A 19,746-nucleotide genomic window follows, 5' to 3' on the forward strand; every position below is an offset into this window, starting at 1 on the left:
TTGTTCTTTATTCTGCTACTATGGTGTATTAATTGACCTTTGTATGTTAAACCAGCCTTGTACTCCTGGGATAAATCCCACTTGGTCATGGTGTATAATCCATTTTATATGCTGCAGGATTCTGTGTGCTAGTATTTTGTGGTGGGTGGGTAGTATTTGGTTGGGCATTTTTACATCTATATTCATATTTTCTTGTGATGTCTTTGTGTAGTGTTGATATCAGACTAATACTAGCCTCATAGAATGAGTTGAGGGATGTTCTTCCTCTTCCACTTTTTGGAAGAGGTTGTGAAGGATTAGTAGGCATAAGAGATTAGTAACTGTATGATTGATTTCATTTACATAAAAGTAAAAATGAGGCAAAACCAATCTATGGTACTAGATATTAGGATAAAGTTATCTTTAGGGAGAAAGGAGGGGGTAGCATTTAGGAGAGGGCATGAAGTGGGCTTCTAGGTACCTGTAATATCCTGCTTCTTGACCTATGTGGTGTTGACACATGGTGTTCACTTCCTGATAATTTATTTACACTTATGATCACTGTTTCCCATGTTATACTTCAGTAAAAAACAGTGGCATACCAAGAATGAGGCAGTAAGAGTGGTTTGCCCTAGGTACAACTAATAAGAGGTGGACTGTCTGTAATGAATTTCAAAACAGTAATAAAACTTATTAAAAGTTTAAAAAAAATCTCTTTTTTGCGTCTTGGCACTTAAAGATTTCATCTTTAATATCTGTTTGGATTTTAACTTATGAGAAGGATTTTATTATTATTTTTTTATGTATCCCTGGAAACAGCATAATGGAAAGCAATTTATATTCAACAAATTTGCGATACTTTTATATTGCTCGCTTTGTACTATGGGGTGTCTCTATGCTGTCAGTGAGATTTCATTGAATAACCTTTAGTGAGTTGTATTGGACTGATGGCTGGGTATAATTTACATTGACAAATGGGAAGCTAATTTTCAATGTAGAGTACAGGTTGATCTTGTAGTTAATTTAATTAATGGTCTCACATGTTTCTGGAGGCAACTATAAACTGCCCTCTAGTGATTCCAGGAGGATAAAGAAGCAGAGGTTGGGATTTGGGGAGCAACTGCATAATACGGGAGCAGAACAGTCCCACATGCTGTTGATTTCTCTTCTGGGTGATCATGTGCTGAATGGTTAAGGCCAATGAGTTAAGTGAATGCAATTAAGAAGATGTTGCAAGTGACCTCCATTCCCTTCGTTGCATGTTTCCAGCCAGGATGCATCTTGTTCGGACTAATATTATGAATTCTCTTCATCCAGTGGCAGGAACCAATCTGATTAACTGACATTGGGAGACGTGAAAAACTGAGCTTTTGTAGTTCAAACCTTTCTGAGCATTTTTTCTTTCTGAGCAGGTTTCCTCAGTTTTCACATGATCTCTGTTTACAGAGGCATTTCTAACTCTTTGATGGGAGAAGGCAGGTTGAATGCAGGGCTGAAGGGACTAGGTGAATAAATTTAATTTAGAGGTAAAATTATTAGGAAGTTCACTTAAGGTCGTTGTTTCAAGGATAAAAATGGAAACTACCCATAAAAAAAAACCCATGGTGGAAGATAAATCACTGCAGTTACACTACCTGTCATGATCCATGTGCCCTTCTAAATTTTCTCTCAGTTACGTATGCCAAGGAGTTATGTAACACTGGAAGTATATGGTACATTAGTTGATAGACATCTCCAACTTAGCTTCATTAATTGCACAGATGATATTTGATCTCCATCTTTTTGACTCCAGTGTCTTGTTTTTCATTTGGTTTTAGAACCCCGGGGGGGTGGATCACAAAGGAATGATGAATTATCACCCCCAAAACTCCAGTAGTTCTATTTATTATAGACAGTACTCAGAGGGAATGACAAAGGAGTGGTTAATATCACCCCCCAAAACTCCAATAATTTTATTACAAACAGGTAGTAGTTTGCTTTTGTTTTTTAACCCACTTTAAGTCAGCCTTTTACATGGGAGTATAAACCATTTACACTTATAGTTACAACTGATGTTTTTGACTGTTATTCCGTCAGTTCGATATATGCTTTAGATGCCATGTAACGCACTTCAGGTCATTTTGGTCAAACACAGGTGTAATTGGTAGCAAGCTTGTCCTGCTAATTAAGTCTTCAAGGACATCTACTTGAATAATATTTTACAGATGCTGCTCCAGCATTCAAAGAAGGGAAGCAGGCACCACAACCAAAAGCAGCTTCTGGATCTGTGGCAGAAACCTTTAGAATTGTCAAGGAGACTCTCAGTGATGACGTTGTTAAAGCTACTCAAGCGGTCTATCAGTTTGATCTCTCAGGTAAGGATTATGGCTGGTAATCTGGGGCTTTTATGAAACAAAACAGGATATTTCCTTTGGAAGAAAATCAGCTTCCAGTAGTAATCCCCTGGATAGCTGGCTGAATCCAGGAAATTTACCCTAGAAAGTAGACATTCAAGAATAGAAAACATTTATTTGTACTTTTAAGTTAAGATCAGTGCATATGGATACATGTAAAATAAAATTTCATTCCATATACTTCTAGTGTTACGTAACTCCTTGGCATACGTAACTGAGAGAAAATTTAGAAGGACACATGGATCGTGACAGGTAGTGTAACTGCAGTGATTTATCTTCCACCATGGGTAGTTTCCATTTTTATCCTTGAGATTACTCAGTACAGTCTGAATGTGGTCAGCTCTTTGAAACCTCTCTTAATAGTTTTCTTCCCAAAATAAGATTAACACATGTTAATGATAGGTTAAGAACTAACTACCTCAGTTAGTCGTATTATGTGCAGACCTTTAATTTACCAGGTCTTTTATCCTTTCATCCCTCTGGTTTTATCTTAATCCATCAGTGACTTCCTGTTTTTGCTTCTTTTTTTATGGTGCTTAGAATCCATGGTCCATTGCTTTAATCCTTCTCTTGCTTATCTCCTAAACTTCCCAAACTGTTTATGCTTATGTCATCATCTGTCAAAACCCTAGTCCTGATGAATCAAACTATCTGGCTGCCCCACAGTTGGATCAGGCTGCTAAATCCTGCTGAAGGAAAACAAGTATCTTTCTTCTCCCTTTCAGAACCAAACTTATTTTCATGTGTAACTCACTCTCTCCAACACACACTGCTCTGGTATTTTTCTCCATTCCATTGAATTTGCTCTCACCAAGGTCCTCAGTGACTTCCATGTCACCAGTGGACATTTGTCACCTCTACCTTGTGGTCACTTTGCAGCATTCGACACTGTTAACCACTCTTTCCTTCTGGAAATGCTCTTCATCAGTAGTCTTCTCTCAGTAAAAAACACACCAATGTTTACCCAGTTTCACAGGCCACATACTAGCAAATCATTCTAATGCACCCTCCCCTACCTTTTCCTTTGCTTATTCAATCAGGTACCTAGTCTTGTGGTTCTACTTCAAAATTATCTCTCATATATGTTTACTTTTCTCCATCTCCCCACTACAATCCTGATCAAGGCATGTGTCCTTAAGCTCCTGGACTACTACACCACTGTCCTGGGTAGCCTTCTGCATCCTCTTGATGCCTCTCCAGTATATTTTTTCCACAGCAGGTAGGGTGTGATGTGTTTAAAATACGAACTTTATTAGGGCATACTCCTCATGTGGCAGATCTCTTAGGATGAAGCCAATAAGCTTACTGTGCTCTGGGCCTTGACTACCTCACTAGTTCACCTGATGGCACCATCCACACCTTTTTTTTTTACATTCCAGCCCTACTATACTATCTTTAGTTCCTGAAACATGCTGCACCCTTGATTCTGTTTTTTTGCATATCTCGTTCCCATTGCCTGAAATATTTTCCCACTGCTCTGTTCGTCTAGCTAATTCTTACTTTTTAAATCTCAGCATCACTGGTGCTTTCTTGACCCTGTATTAATACACTCCCACATCCTCCTCCTCCTTTTCTTTTGTAAGCAGAACCATGTTTTTCTTGTTTATTGCAGAGTCTTTGGAGCCTAGGATAGTGCGTAGCACATAATAAATACTTAATAAATATTTGCCGAATTTGATTGATAGAAGCGTGAGAATTTTAACTTGGGAAACAGTATTATGTAAGATTATTACAATTATTGAGTTTAAGAAGAACAGGCCTTCTTTGACATTTATTTCTATGTATTTATCTTTTGTGTAGGTGAAGATGGTGGAACATGGTTTCTTGACCTTAAAAGCAAGGGTGGGAATGTTGGACATGGAGAACCTCCTGACCGGGCAGATGTGGTGATGACTATGTCTGCTGAAGATTTTGTAAAAATGTTTTCTGGTGAGTTTTCAATTTTATCAGTTTACTTATTTAAAGAAAATTTAGTTCTGACCTTTTGCGTTATCCCTTTGCAAATAATCAAGGCTCATTAATGAAGCAGGAGAATCTTAGCGGTCCTTGATGTTGAAGAGCATGCAGTCTTGGGAGGGTTGTTCTGACTTGACTTTATTGCCCCTTCTATTTATCCACAAACAGGGAATAGATGTCACATTTTCCACTTCACATTACTGAGAAGCCAATAAGAAAATGTTGGGAACAGAGAGATAATTTAAAAGTACTCGTAGTTGGGCCTCATTTTCCTAACTGGACTAACAGATCATATTTCTAAAGAGACCTTCATCAATAGAGGTACTGAACTGAGCTGCAGCTCCTTTACTGAGATTATGGTCCAGTGGCTTCACTAGGGTTAGTGTCACTAATTGCCACAGTATTATAGCTAAAACACCAGAAAATTTGACAAAATCGGTGACTATAAAAACGCTGGCAGCAGCGAAACAACAGCGCAGCCTTATAATGCATGCAGATGAAACCACTTGATTCGAAGCATCATTTCAAGTGGGTGATAATGACAGCTGTAACTGGGGCTCTTTAGAATGTTCAGAAAGTCAATTAGTATAGAGTTTTAGCCTTTACAGGTATACTGAGACCTGTAAGCTGGGCTTATGCAAAATTTTTTATCGTTTATGTACAGAGATATTTTATATAAAAAATAATGAATTCCTGCTGAAATATTGCACAGAAATTTTACAGACAGCCATTTGGTGTCACCTCTTCTGTCAGCGTCACCTGGTGTGGCACATACCTTCCTCATCCCCCTAATGATGTCATTCGTCAGTCTTGTCAGCTGCTGTAATAGGAGACAGATACTAGCCCTCTACCCAGGGCTTTGAACCAGTTCATTCTGGTTTGAACCCCTGCAGAGAATTTGCATTTGTAACAAGTTCCCAGATGATGCTAATGCTACAGGTTAGGGGTAATTTCTGAGAACTACTAGTAGAGCAATGGTACTCAAAATTTATTGTACATAAGAATCACCCAGGCATCTTGTTAAGATGCAGATTCTGAATCGGTATATCTGGGGTGATAGTTATTGTAATTATTACCATACTTACTCAATCTGTATGCTGAGCAAATAATCCGAGAACCTGGACTATATGAAGAAGAACGTGGCATCAGGATTGGAAGAAGACTCATTAACAGCGTGCATTATTTAGATGACAACCTTGCTTGCTGAAAGTGAAGAGGACTTGAAACACTTATTGATGAAGATCAAAGACCAGGGCTTTCAGTATGAATTACACCTCAACATAAAGAAAACAAAAATCCTCACAACTGGACCAATAAGCAACATCATGATAAATGGAGAAAAGATTGACATCAAGAATTTCATTTTACTTGGATCCATAATCAACACCCATGGAAGCAGCAGTCAAGAAATCAAATGAAGCATGGTGTTGGGCAAATCTGCTGCAAAAGTCCTCTTTAAAGTGTTAAAAAGCAAAGATGTCACCTTGAAGACTAAGGTGCACCTGACCCAAAACATGGTGTTTTCAATCACCTCATATGCATGTGAAAGCTGGACGATGAATAAAGAAGCCCAAAGAAGAATTGACACCTTTGAATTGTGATGATGGTGAAGAATATTGAATATATATACTTACCATGGACTGTCAAAAGAATGAACAAATCTGCCTTGGAAGAAGTACAACCAGAATGCTCTTTAGAAGTAAAGATGGTGAGACTACATTTCAAATACTTTGGACATGTTATCAGGAGGGATCAGTCCCTGGAGAAGGACATCATGCTTGGTAAGAGGTCAATGAAAAAGAGGAAGACCCTTAGTGAGATAGCTGCAACAATGAGCTCAAGCATAACAATGATTGTGAGGATGGCGCAGGACCAGGCAGTGCTTCCTTCTGTTGTACACAGGGTCTCTGAGTGGGAACCAAGTCACTGGCACCTAACAACAACAGTGCAAATTCTCAGCAGGTTTTTGAACCTGAACAAACTGGTTTGAATCCCTGCCTCTACCAAGACCCAGGCACACTGCCCTCAAGTAGATTCTGGCTCATAGGAACTCCGTAGGGTTTCCAAAGCTGTACATCTCTGCGGAAGCAGACTGCTGCATCTTTCTCCCGTGGAGTCACTGGAGGTTTCAGACTGCTGATCTTTCAGTTAGCAATTGATAACTTTAACCACTGTGCCACCATGCACACTATGGCCCAGTGACCCTGATTTCTGTGGAATTCCTAAACCAGAGAGCCTTTCACATGATTCTCTATCCTGCCCAGAGATCTCTAGTTGTGCCAGAAAAAAATTTTAAGGGTATTTTCTCCTCTTAGAATACTACTCAAATAGTAAGTTAATTAATACATGTATTTATCAGAAGCAGCACTGACTAAACATTATAACATTTTAATATGAAGATCTGCCTTAAAATGAATTATAAATGTTATTCCATCTTCTACGATTACCACTGAGAATTTGGTATTATCCTTATTTTTAATCTTTCACATCCACCCTTCCCCTTTCTGAAAGTTTTTGGAATTAGCATCATCCCATTCACTGTAGTGTTGTGAAATTTTATGATACTACAAGCTGGTCTTTTACTTTCATTTCCCTGGGTATTTGGTAGACCCCTTGGAAATGTTCTTATATCATTTTTTTTAATACTTCTCTCTCTCTCAATTTTCTCCATTCTCACTTTCTAGGGGGAAAAAAATTGATCCTCTGATTTAATCATTTTTTTCTCCGACTGCCCATCTCGGTAATTTTTCTACTTTCTAGGAGACTTCTTCACCTTCTTGCTACCATTCTATTGCATTTTCATATTACCTATCAAAATTTAAATTCCCAAGAGCTCACCTTTGTTTTGATTCTTTCTTCTTCTCCTCTTACTTCCCACTTCCTCCTCATTCTACTCCCACCCCGTCCTTCAGCTGCCTCTTTCTCCTCTTCTCTCCCCTTTTCATCCTCTCCCCCCACCCCCTTATTCCTCCCTTACCCCTTTCTCCAGAATCCTGTTTTTTTATTCATGGCTGCAATATCTTCTCATCTCTGAGGACATGAGTTATGGGATTTTTTATTGGTTCTTAATTTACTTACTTTTACTTTTCTTACTCTCCTGCAATCTCTCTTTCCTCCAAGTTCCTTTTATGTGTTTGCTTTTGTCTGCATTTGATTTCAATTCATCTTTATGGGCAAATTACTATGAAGCAGATCGGAAGCTCTGTGCCTGAGTGGGGCTTGTGGACTGGTGGGCTTCACTATAGACTGACAGCATGGAACCAGTTTTTTAGCTGAACTACACAAATGTCAGTGTTAGTAAGTCTTTGGGGGGCTGTTCTGTTCCTTTAGAGAATAAAGATTTTCCAGTATCTTCCATGTAAATTAGTTATTCTTTAATCTATGATTTGTAAGTTTTTGTGTTTTAGTATCCTATTTTCTTGAAGTAGTGTATAGTTCAATTTATTCATTAAAATGAACGAGCTGGACTTGATCTGTAGCCAGCCTGTACTGCTTTGCTACAACTCCTATTTTGAATAATGTAAAGGTGTTAAGTATCTCCATATATTATACATATATGTATGTACTTGTATATATATAAATGTGTATAATGTATATAATATATTTATACCAAGAAACCTGAGAGCTGGGACTCGATAGCACTGCCTTGTTTTTCTGGGTCTCGCGAGTTTTCCTCCTTTGACAAGGTGCACTCTTACCACTTTTCTATTGCTCGTATTAATGGAAAATATTTGAGTTTTCCTCCTCTGTCAGGTTTCCGCCTTACACGGGTGGTTCACCTTTCACAGGTTTTACTGTATAATTTATAAAATAAATTAGCCCACACATTCTTTCTACAAAGAGCACAGTGAAAGTTTACTAGTATACCAAGCATGTATTTTGCTTCCTAAGGGGTATGACCTGTATATAAATTGTCATGGTATAAGACAGAAACCATAAATTAGAGTTAGACAGGCCTGCCTTTGAATTGCAGAGCTGCTGTATACAAGTCTTGTGACTGTGGGCAAGTCTCAAAATCCTCGCTGAGCCTCAACTTCCGCATTCATTCCACTGCATGACAGACATTGTACTAGCACAGGAATTGAGAGTAGCAAATACAAACAAAGTCCTCTACCTCTGTGGAGCCTACGTTAGTTATATACTGCATTATTATTAGGAACAATTCTATTTTAGGGCATATATTTTATACCCTGGCATTTCTCTGGTTAAAATAATGCTTATACATGCTTTTGTGTCACACACGATGCTAAGACCATTTTTTGAATGTTGTGTACATTTGAACTGTCTTTTTTTAAATTTAAACTTGAAGTGTTAAAAGCTTAATGAACTATAATAGATTGGAAAATTAATGAAAATAGTATTTGTTTATCACAATTCATTGGAGGACTATGTATCCTTTAGTGTACTGTGACTACATATATAAATGTTGTATCTTCATCTTATTGGTATAATCCTTGGTTGATTGTTTTTTTTACATTATCTCTTATAGGATATTGTAGTCTAGGTATCGGGATTCCCAAGATACTGATATGAAATGCTGTAACAGAAATTTCTGTGCTTCCAAGATTTATAGAACTCAAGGAAATTATTTTTATGATGCATGTTCTTGAAGCAGTACATCCCTAAGGGTGCTAATTGATGCTTCTCTCTCTCTCTCGTTTTCTCATTTTAGGGAAACTAAAACCAACAATGGCATTCATGTCAGGAAAATTGAAGATTAAAGGTAACATGGCCCTAGCAATCAAATTGGAGAAAGTAATGACTCAGATGAATGCGAAACTGTGAAGGAAAGGGAAAAAAAGTGTCGACCGCTAAGCTCAACAAGTAAAAAGCTCAGCTGCTTAAAATCTAATCGCTTGTTTTCTTCCCGATTGTATAATGAGATGTGCGTGTTTGTCTTGGAAAAAAAATGGAATTTCTATATTTGTAAGACTTGAAATTGTAATTAAAACAGCTAGCTAATGATATGTATAGGCAAATATTAATATAATTCAAATAACTGCAGTATGCATTCTATTTAAAAGTATAAAAAAATGACCTAAAATAATTTTTCTCTTCAGAAGCATGCACTTGATCAATGTTTTGAAATGAGAACATTAGAATAGATGGTTAAAAAAAAAAAAAAGCTAAACTTAAACAACTTCACCTTTCATTTTAATCAGTTAAAAATATTTACCCAGTGTAATTCTTGTACTTCTCATCTTTCACTCTCCAAGATTAGTATGCTATTAAGCGATTTAGCTAATTTTGACATTTCTGAGAATTATGATGTTAGGAGCATTTAATCTGTATTTTACAGATAAGGAAACTGAGGGTCAGAAATGGGAAGGGACAAGGCCAAGACCAAAATTAACAAGCCCTTAGCCAACAAAAGGAGCCCTAGTGATGCAACGGTTAAGCACTCAGCTGCTAACCAAAACGGTGGTGGTTCGAACTGACCCAGCAGCTATGTGGGAGAAAGACCTAGCAATCTGTTTCCATAAAGATTATATCCTACTCTGTGTGGCTATGAGTCAAAATCGGCTCAATGGCACCTAACAAGAACAACAGCCAACAAAAGTCCTTGGGTGGCACAAATGGTTAAGTGCTCAACTACTAGCTGAAAGATTGGCAGTTCAAACCCACCCAGGGAAGCTTCAGAAGACAGGCCTGGCTATCTGCTTCTGAGTGGTCACAGGCTTTAAAGCCCTAGGTAGCAGGGGTTCAATCCAGTTCATTCCAGTTTGAACTCCTGCTGAGAGTTTGCTTTTCCACCCCAAATATACTGAATCAGAATCTACATTTTAACAAGATCCCCAGGTGATTCCTATGTCTAATAAATTTTGAGAGCCACTGCTCTAATTGGTCCCTAACCAGCAGCATTAGCATTGCCTGGAAACTTGATAGAAATGCAAATTCTCCACAGAGGTTACAACCAGAAGGAAGTCCTGCTGTGGGGCTGTTCTGTTCTACACATAGGGGGTCGCCATGAATTGGAATTGACTCAATGGCAACTAACAACAGCCAACAAAAATCTCCCAATACATTGACCTTGGTTGGAATTTGAAGCTCTCATACCTCACCCCAGTTTCCATAAAGCCCAGCTGGGTTGACTTTGGAGGTGGCAGCCTGTAAACTCCCTTGGCAGCTCAAGCTCATTTCTAGCCACGTGAGGGTCTGAATCAGATATTGCCAGGAGACTTTTTCTCCCGAAGTTTTCTGAAAATTTCTTTCTTTTCTCTGCATTCTCCAAATGGTCTCAAAACTTGAGGAAAAATTTTTTTTAAATGTGAGGCAGGAATTCCGGGTTCTGTTCACTAAAATGTGAAGTTGCTACCTAAAAAGCTTTCAGATATTGGAAAAAATTATTTCCATAGGATCGTAGTTTTCACATCAGTAACTGAAGGAGTTGGATGAGGTCATCTGCGGCACCTTCATGCTCATCATCACTAAGAAATACTGAGCTGTCTGTCAGAAATGAAGCATGTGTTTGATGGAGCAGTGAAGTTAATGTGGCCATAGCCTACATTCCTGAACCTACAAGCCTGAAGCCTTCTCTCTTGCTACACCCCCCAGTTAACTTGATGAATCCACCTGTGTTCCCTTCCTTTTTTTGGACCTTGTCTATTAATTCCATTGAAGTTGTAGATCCTCCTAGCAGTTTTTGAATGACCATTTTATGTGTTACCCAGTAGCTGATTGAGTCTTGTTCTGAAATGGAGTGGTATGGAAGGAAATCAAGCCATTGGGCTTTTTAATTATTGGGTAAAATTAATGAAACATACTTTTTAACATGGTTCATTGCTAGTAATCTATATATCAGCAAATCCCTTTAAATAGTGCTTTGATTTGTTTGTGGCCACCCTCTTTTTTTTTTTGGTGGTAAAATATAAGGAACCTAAAATTTGCCATTTTAACCATTTTTAAGCATACAGTTCAGTGGCATTAATTACATTCACAATGATTTCTGTGGCCACCCTCTTCACTGCTTCAACAAATACCTGCTTTGTCGTAGTTATCTAGTGGTGCTATAACAGAAATACCACAAGTGGATTACTTTAACAAACAGAAATTTATTCTTGCAAAGTAGGTGGCTAGAAATTCAGACGCCAGCTCCAGGGGAAGGCTTTCCTTCTATGTCGGTTCTGGGAAAAGGTCCTTGTCATCAGTCTTCCCCTGGTCTAGGAGTTTCTCAGAGCAGGAGCACTAGGTCCAAAGGACATGCTCCACTCCCAACAAGTCTTTCTTTGTGGCATGAGGTCCTTCTTCTCTCTGCCCAATTCTCTCTTGTATCTCAAAAGGAATTGACCTAACATACAACCTAATCCTGTAATTAAGTCCTGCCTCATTAACTGCTTCTAACCCTGCCTCATTGACATCATAGAGGTAGGATTTACAAAACATAGGAAGATCACATCAGATCACAAAATGGTGAACAACCACACAATACTGAGAATCATGGCCTAGCCAATGACATATATTTTGGGAGGACACAATTCAAACCATAACATTCTACTCTTTGGCCCCCAAAATTCATGTCTAGTGGTTAAGGTTGTGTGTCAACTTGGCTGGGCCATGATTTTCAGTGTTTTGATGGTTGAATGATGTTGTGATCACTTCCATGATGGGATTTGATATTATGTAATCACCTCCATGATGGAATCTGCTTTGAGTAGTCAGTCAGTTGAAAGAAAGTTTCCTTGGGCATGTGGCCTACATTGAATATAAATGGATATTCTGGGAAGACTTGTGGGCTTTTGCTCGCTTTGGATCCCGCAGCTGGCTCCTGTTCATCTGATCTCTGGTTCTTGGAACTTGAGCTAGCAGCTTACCTGCCGATCTTGGGATTTGTTGGTCTTCACAGCCTGTGAGCAAAAGCCCTGCTCTCCAACCTACTGATCTTGAGTTCGCCAGCCCCTGTGGCTACGTTAATCAAGAGAAGCCTCTATCCTGACCCATGGACTTGGGACATTCCAGCCTCTACAACTGCGTGAGCCATTTCCTTGATATAAATCTCTATATATATATTTATGGAAACCCTGGTGGCGTAGTGGTTAAGTGCTACGGCTGCTAACCAAAGGGTCAGCAGTTCAAATCTGCCAGGTGCTCCTTGGACATTCTGTGGGGCAGTTCTACTCTGTCCTATAGGGTTCCTATGAGTTGGAATCAACTTGATGGCACTGGGTTTGGTTTGGTTTGGATATATATTTATATACTTTACTGGTTTTGCTTCTCTAGAGAACCCAACATAAGACAATGTCCTTGCCACATGTAAAATACATTCACCCCATTGTATCATCCCAAAAGTCTTAATTCCAAGCCCAAAACCTCATCTTCTGCAAAATTCCTCTTTATCTGTGAAATCTAGAATACAGGTTATCTGCTTTGAAAGTACAATGGTGGAACAGGCACAAGGCAGACATTTTCACTACAAATGGGAGAAATTGGAGGGATAAAAGGGATGACAGGTACCAAGCTAGTGAGCAGAACATATTGCATTAGCTCTCAAGGCTTGAAAATAATCCTCTGTTCTCTGAGACCATTTAGGCAATGGCTGTGCCCACCAGGCTGTGTGTTGGCCACACTCTCCAGATTCTGCATGGAGGCTGCTCGATCCTGGGCTTCAGCTCCACCTTCCAGGCCCACTGGAATGGCAACTCTGCTCCCTTGCATTTGGGTGGCACCATTCTTATAGTCAATCTGAGTGGCGACACTATTCCCTCAGCCCTGGCAGGCACTGTTCTTCTGCCCCTTGGGCATGGCAGCTGTGCCCCCTCAACTTTGGGCAGTGGATCTGGCCCCATTCTGATGGCACTCATGAAAGGCAGCCCTCCACACTGGAACTGAGTTGGTGAAGATCTGACTCTTTGAAACCTAGAAGGCTGTGGGCCCACCATTTGAAACCCCAGAGGTTGTATCCCTACCCTTTGAGACTGAGGCACTCTATTTTCTGTGTTCCTTGTCCCTTAAGCTTCTGCTTCCTCTCTTGGCCCCTCAGGCCCTTGGGCCAGCCAGCATCTGCCCTGCTCAGGCAAATGTTCAAAGCTCTTTAGCTCTACTAGTAATTACCTGGAGGCAACCCACTCTGCCAGTAAACCTTGGCCAGAAGGCTCTCAGCTGTCTTGCTCCATGGGTTGGCAAGCCTAGCTCCACCAGTAAGTGCCCGAAGGCACCCCACTCTGCCAGGAAACCTGCACAAAGGCACTCAGCTACCCAATGCTGTCTCATGCCAGTCTCCTGGTTCTGCTGATGTTTCTCTGCTGCTGCTTCATTTGCAAAATCTCCAGTGTTACAGCTTTTCTCACTTTCTTCTAAGTGCTCACCAGAATTGTCTTTGATGTCCATAATTCCACCAACAGTCTCTTCAAAGCAATCTAGGCTTTTACTATTAGGCACTTTAAAACTCTTCCAGGCTCTACCAACTCACAGTTTCAAAATCACTTTCATATTTAAGGTATTTTAACCTGACCCTACGAATGCCAGTAAATTTCCGTTAGTCCTTAAACTAGCCCAAGCCAGATTTGGCCTGCCACACATGTGCAGAAAGGCCAGCTGTGACCGCTAATTGACCGCAACAGAGGACACAGTAACCGAAGGAGTGAATCAGAAGGAAAATTACCACCCGGACACTGTTCTGAAGTGAGAGTCCAACAATAACCATGTCGCCCCGTTTCCTGGCTGCTTTCTAAAATTTTCCCTCCCCAGTACACCTGCACAGCCGCCATCTTGCTGCCCAAATCACATATAAACTCTGTTTCCCTATAGCTTGGGGAGCCGGATCTAAGAAACTTCCTCCCAGTTTCTTGCTCTGCGCATTGCAATAAAGTTACTTTTTTTCTCAAAAACCAGTGTCCAGATAATTGGCAAGTCTGAGCACACCAGACAAAGACCCACCTTCTGGGGTTCAGTAATAGTATCTGTTAGAGCAGCACCCCAGCTTCCTGGTACCAAATTCTCAGTTTTCTAGTGCTGCTTTAACAGAAATACCACAAGTGGATGCCTTTAATAAACAGAAATGTATTCTAGGAGGTAGAAGTCCGAATTCAGGGTACCAGCTCCAGGGGAAGCCTTTCTCTCTCTGCCGTTTCTGGGAGAAGGTCCTTGCCATCAATCTTCCCCTGGTCTAGAAGCTTCTCAGATTACATTACGTTAAAGAGGATTAGGGTGGGATATAATCCCTTACCCAGCTCACAGACCTGGGGTTAGGCCTGCATCATGTTTTATCTTACAAGAAATAAAAGGAGAGAGAAGCAAGCAGAGAGATGAGGGACCTCATACCACCAAGAAAGAAGTGCCGGGAGCAGAGTATATCCTTTGGACCTGCGGCCCTTGTGCTGAGAAGCTTCTAGACCAGGGATGGTTGACAAAGAGCTTCCTACAGAATTGACAGAGAGACAAAGGCTTTCCCTGGAGCTGGTGCCCTGAATTCGGACTTCTAGCCTCCTAGACTGTGAGAGAATAAATTTCTGTTTGTTAAAGCCACCCACTTACACCAGATAACTAAGACACTCCTATACCTGTGCATGTAATCACATGTGGGAATAGGGTTTTCTTTGCTATGTCCATAACGGTGTGGGATGTGTCTTAAACCTAATGATTTTTGAAATATAAAAAGAGCAGATTAGACACAGAGAAAAGCAAGCACAAATGGGGGACAGATAGACGTAACATGGAGATGTCAAAGTTACTCAAGAAAACCAGGGCTACAGACAGGAACCATTCCCGAATCCAACTCTTCAGACATGGATTGGACTGGACCATGGGTTGGAGAGGGATGCTGGTAAGGAGTGAGCTTCTTGGATCAGGTGGACACTTGAGACTATGTTGGCATCTCTTGCCTGGAGGGTAGATGAGAAGGTAGAGGGGGTTAGGACCCGGTGAAATGGACACGAAAAGAGAGAGTGGAGGGAGAGAGCGGCCTGTCTCATTAGGGGGAGAGTAATTGGGAGTATGTAGCAAGGTATATATGTTTTTTTTTGTGAGAGACTGACTTGATTTGTAAACTTTCACTTAAAGCACAATAAAAATTATTAAAAAAAAAAAATCACCAAACACCCACAAAAAAAAAAAAAATACCAGGGCTTAGAGAAGCTTAGACAAGGATTTTTTTCCCAGATGGACAGAGATAGCCTTCTTATAATTATGCTTATACTACTACTTGAATGGTCAGTATTAGATATTATCAATTAACTTCCTGTGTAGAAGCTATGCGTTATGAGTATATTTCTCATAGTTAATTCCTTTCCTGGTTTTTAAAGCAACTTTTTTTTATTCCTGGAGTAAATTGCTTTTTTTCATTCCCTGGTCTTCTGCTAAGTTTTCCCACACGCTTAAACACTTCTCAGTAGTGTCTCTCAATCCAATTTTCTAAATAGTCTTTTAGCAGATATTCTCTCTGTTCCATCACCGTCCCAACTTTATTTAGGGAATTTCCTTTGTTGTTCTCTTGTATCTCATGTGTCATAGCAGAATTTCTAGGAATGGCCCTTAAGATTCCACATTTTCTAATCCCCAGAACCTATAAATGTGATGAGCTATCACTCTCCTGAGTGTGTTAGATTATATAACACATATTAAATTGACCATAAAAGGGGAAATTATCCAGGTGGGCCTAATCTAATCACATGAGGTCTTAAAGCAGAGAACTTTCTCCAGGAAGCAGAAAAGAAAGGCAGAAGGAGAAAAATCAAAGCACAGGAAGGAAGCGCTATTGCTGGTTTGAATATGGAGAAGGTCATGTGACAAGGAATGCAAGTGGCCTGTAGGAGCAGAGAGCAACCCATGGCCGACATTCAAGAAGGAAATGAGTACCTCAGTGCTAATTGCACAGAGCTGACTTCTGCCAAAAACCTGAATGGACTTTACCCCTGGAGCTTCTAGGTAAGAACCCAGTTTCATTGATGCCTTGATTCTGAACTTGTGAGATCCTGTGATGGTTAAGATTTTGTGTCAACTTGGCTGGGCCGTGATTCTCAGTGTTTTGGCAGTCGTATAATGTTGTGATCACTTCCCTGTTGAGATTTGATACGCGATCACCCCCATGATGGAATCTGCTGTGAGTAGCCAATCAATTGAAAGGGAGTTTCCTTGGGCATGTGACTTGCATCTGAATATAAGTGGATGTTCTGGCTTTTGCCTGCTCTAGATCCTGCAGCTGGCTTCCGTTTGTCTGACATCCAGTGCTTGAGACTTGAGCTAGCAGCTTACCTGTGGTCTTGCCTGCCATTCTTAGAATTCATTGATCTTCATAGCCTGTGAACAAGAGCCCTGCTCTCCAACCTGCCGATCTTGGGTTCTCCAGCTCCTGCAGCTATATATCAATCAGGAGAAGCCTTGCAGTCTTGCCTGCCAATCTTGGGATTCTTCGATCTTCACAGCCTGTGAATAACAGCCCTGCTCTCCAACCTGCCGATCTAGGGTTCACCAGCCCCTGTGGCTATGTGAATCAGGAGAAGCCTCTATCCTGATCCACGAACTTGAGACATTCCGACCTCTACAACTGCGTGAGCCATTTGCTTGCTATAAATCTCTCTCTACATACATTTATATGTTTTATTCGTTTTGCTTCTCTAGAGAACCCAGCATAAGACAGACCCTGAGGTGAGAATCCAGCAAGTCACCTGAACTTCTGACCTATATAACTGTGAGATAATAGATGAATGTTTTTAAAATGCCATTTGTGGTAATTAATTATGCAGCACTAGAAAACTAATATATCATGTCTTCTTCTTCCTAGGTTTACTCCCTCGTTAGAGTACATTTTCCAGTAATTTCCTAAGAAAAAATCTGTGGGAGCTGTTTTGAGACACTGAATGCTTGAAAATGTCTTTAATTCTAATATCTAACTTGATTAATAGTTTGGATGTAGAATTTCCAAATTAGAAATAATTGTCTCAGATTTTTGAAAGCATGGCTATATATCATTTAACTTTCACTATTGGTGTTAGGTTATTCGATGCCATTCTGACTCCTGGTCCTTTTGTATGTGGCTTGCTTTCTCTCTCCAGAAACTTTTAAAATCCTGTATCTGTAGTTTTCAGAAACGTTATGATGTGATTTAATACAGTTTGTTTCTTAAATCATTGTCCTAGATACTCAGTGGGCCCCTTCAGTCAGGAAATGTCCTTCAGTATTTTATAGTATTTCTTTGACAAAATTTCCACTCCATTTTGATGGTTCTCTCTTTTTGGAACTATTATAAGTCAGATGCTACATTTCTTAGATTCTTTAATTTTCTTTACAAGATTTTTCACTTTATTTTCAGGCACTTCCATTAAATTTTCCATCGGTTTCGTATTTTAATTTCTTGTTTCTCTGGATCTTTAAGAACTTCATCCTGTTTATATTTCAAGGATGTAATATATTTTCTTATTTCACTGAGAATAGTTTTGAAGTTTTCTTTTGTTTCTGCATTTTCTTTGTTATGGTCTCTCTTCCATATTACAGGTTTTCTCTAAATATCTGGTGATCCCTGGCTGTCCATTTATATTTAATATTGAGGTATTAAAAATCAAATTGAATGTGTAAGTGCAAGGTTAGGCTGGTCTGGTGAGGCCATGTAAGATGGGTTCAGTGAAGATGAAGAACTAAGGGAGATTCCACTATAATGTGCATAAGAGTAATAATGGTGATTAAAAACTGACCTTTTTAGTATTTACGTGTGCCAAGCACTGATCTAAGCCCTTTACATTAATTAACTCATTTAATTCTCACGACATTCTTATGAAGTAGGCATTATTATTATTCCCATCTTACATATGAGGTAACTAAGGCAAAGAGGTTATGTTACTTGCCCTGAAAACACACATTTAGTCAGTATAGGAGCAAGGTTTGGCTGCAGAGCCCAGGCTTACAACCATTCTATGTTTTGTAATTATTTTCTCTTGAGCCTGTCAGTTTTCTAGTGTCTTCTGATATCCTGTCTGGGGAGGATGCTGAACAGGGAAAAGAAGGAAATATCTCACTGTTTAAGATCTAGACTTTCACTTAATTTCCATCTTCAGAATGTGCTTCATGTTCCTGAGACCCGATTCTCTATGGTTCAAATTCTCCAGAAATAAAACCTCCAATCTTCTGCTAGAATAGATGGGGGATAGTCACCTTTCTGTGCCTGATGTGGTAGGGGATCTGGGCAGTGCTGCTTTGAATGAACTTCAGTCAGTCCTTCTGTTTCAGCTCTGTCCCATAACCCCTGGTTCAGAAATATCTGTTGCCTCCAGTTCATAAACCTTTTTAGAGTTCTGCAGCATTAATCAGCATACTTCTTGTTGGCTTTATCCTGTTGCAGGCATAGCTTTCACCTTTTTCTTGACTGTATAGAACAAAATTTCCCAAACTTTCTCATTTCTTGAACCCTTAAGAGCCTCAGTGATTTTTTTCACAGTGACCTTAGGCAAAAAGAGTTCAACCACTTCCATTTATTAAGTAGTCAGGCCAAACAACTTAGTATTTATGACCTAAAAACTTAGTAGCCATTCAAAATTTCTTTGATGAATTTTCATACCATGCCATCTTATAGGCTGCTGGCCAGCCAATAAATTGGCTTCCCATGAGTTAGCTGTTTATCTCTAGCCCAATCAGCTGAAGTCCCAAAGGAATAGGGCCACTGACACATAGGGACTGCTTTAGGCTATATTAATGGCATAGGTTGTAGGCACGTCAAACATTCTGAAGCTTAGATCATTGAATATAATTGACAGTGGGAGAAGTTCCTTTAAAGTGATTGGAATGCTTCATTCTGTATTCAAGGTATTGCCTTGTATATTCAAGGTATTTCCTTTCTTGATACAAAAGTACCTCTAGAATCTATAGAATCAGATGTTTCACCGGAAGTTTGTTTAGGGAATGTGGAATCAGAGCAAAGGGATGTGGATAGCTATGATGGCACATGCTTCCAGAATATGGTCAGGCTTTTGAAATCAACTTTGTCCTACAATAAATATAATTTCTCTAATGGTTAGATTGGTAAGGTCTTCCAGATACATTCATTGGTTCTAACATAGCTGTGGATTTATTTTACACACTTGATAAAAGACTGCTCTTAAATGATACTGTACTTTGGCTACAATAAAGACTAATAGATAACCTGGAGAATATTCTGGCTCAGATTGCAGAACTAGCAGCTTGGGAGTTTCCACCATCTTCTCAAGCACTTCTTCACTTATACTAATACAATGAATATTGGATATTAACTGTAAGTGATGCAGACTGCTAACTCTACCTAACACCTGGCCAAGTATTTTGCTTTAGAATCTCTGCCTTCATACCAGGTAGTGAGTGCCGAGTGTCATCAATCTGATTTCCATGATACACATTCCTACTTAGTGGATATTTGCTCACAGAGTAGAAGCTCAAATCTTTCCACCCACACCTCAAAGGGAAGTACAGTTACCTATCAAGAAGAAAAGCATGTAGCTCTCTCTCTCAGGATTACTACAAA

General features: G+C 39.7%; 1 protein-coding gene across 2 annotated transcripts in view; it reads left to right on the top strand.

Moving 5' to 3' along the window:
- The window catches only part of LOC126082752 (hydroxysteroid dehydrogenase-like protein 2), a 55,743-nt gene extending 43,448 nt beyond the window's left edge, over positions 1-12,295 (top strand). Inside the window, exons 9-12 of one of the 2 annotated variants that reach the window (XM_049895647.1) lie at positions 2,184-2,333; positions 4,173-4,301; positions 9,001-9,051; positions 12,172-12,295. In XM_049895647.1, coding sequence (XP_049751604.1) covers positions 2,184-2,333; positions 4,173-4,301; positions 9,001-9,051; positions 12,172-12,206 — 365 coding nt within the window. In that variant the 3' untranslated portion in view covers positions 12,207-12,295. The other variant, XM_049895646.1, reaches the window with a different exon arrangement.
- The last annotated feature ends 7,451 nt before the right edge of the window (positions 12,296-19,746 follow it).

This window comes from Elephas maximus, chromosome 9 (genome assembly GCF_024166365.1).
Source record: "Elephas maximus indicus isolate mEleMax1 chromosome 9, mEleMax1 primary haplotype, whole genome shotgun sequence".
NCBI lineage: Eukaryota > Metazoa > Chordata > Mammalia > Proboscidea > Elephantidae > Elephas > Elephas maximus.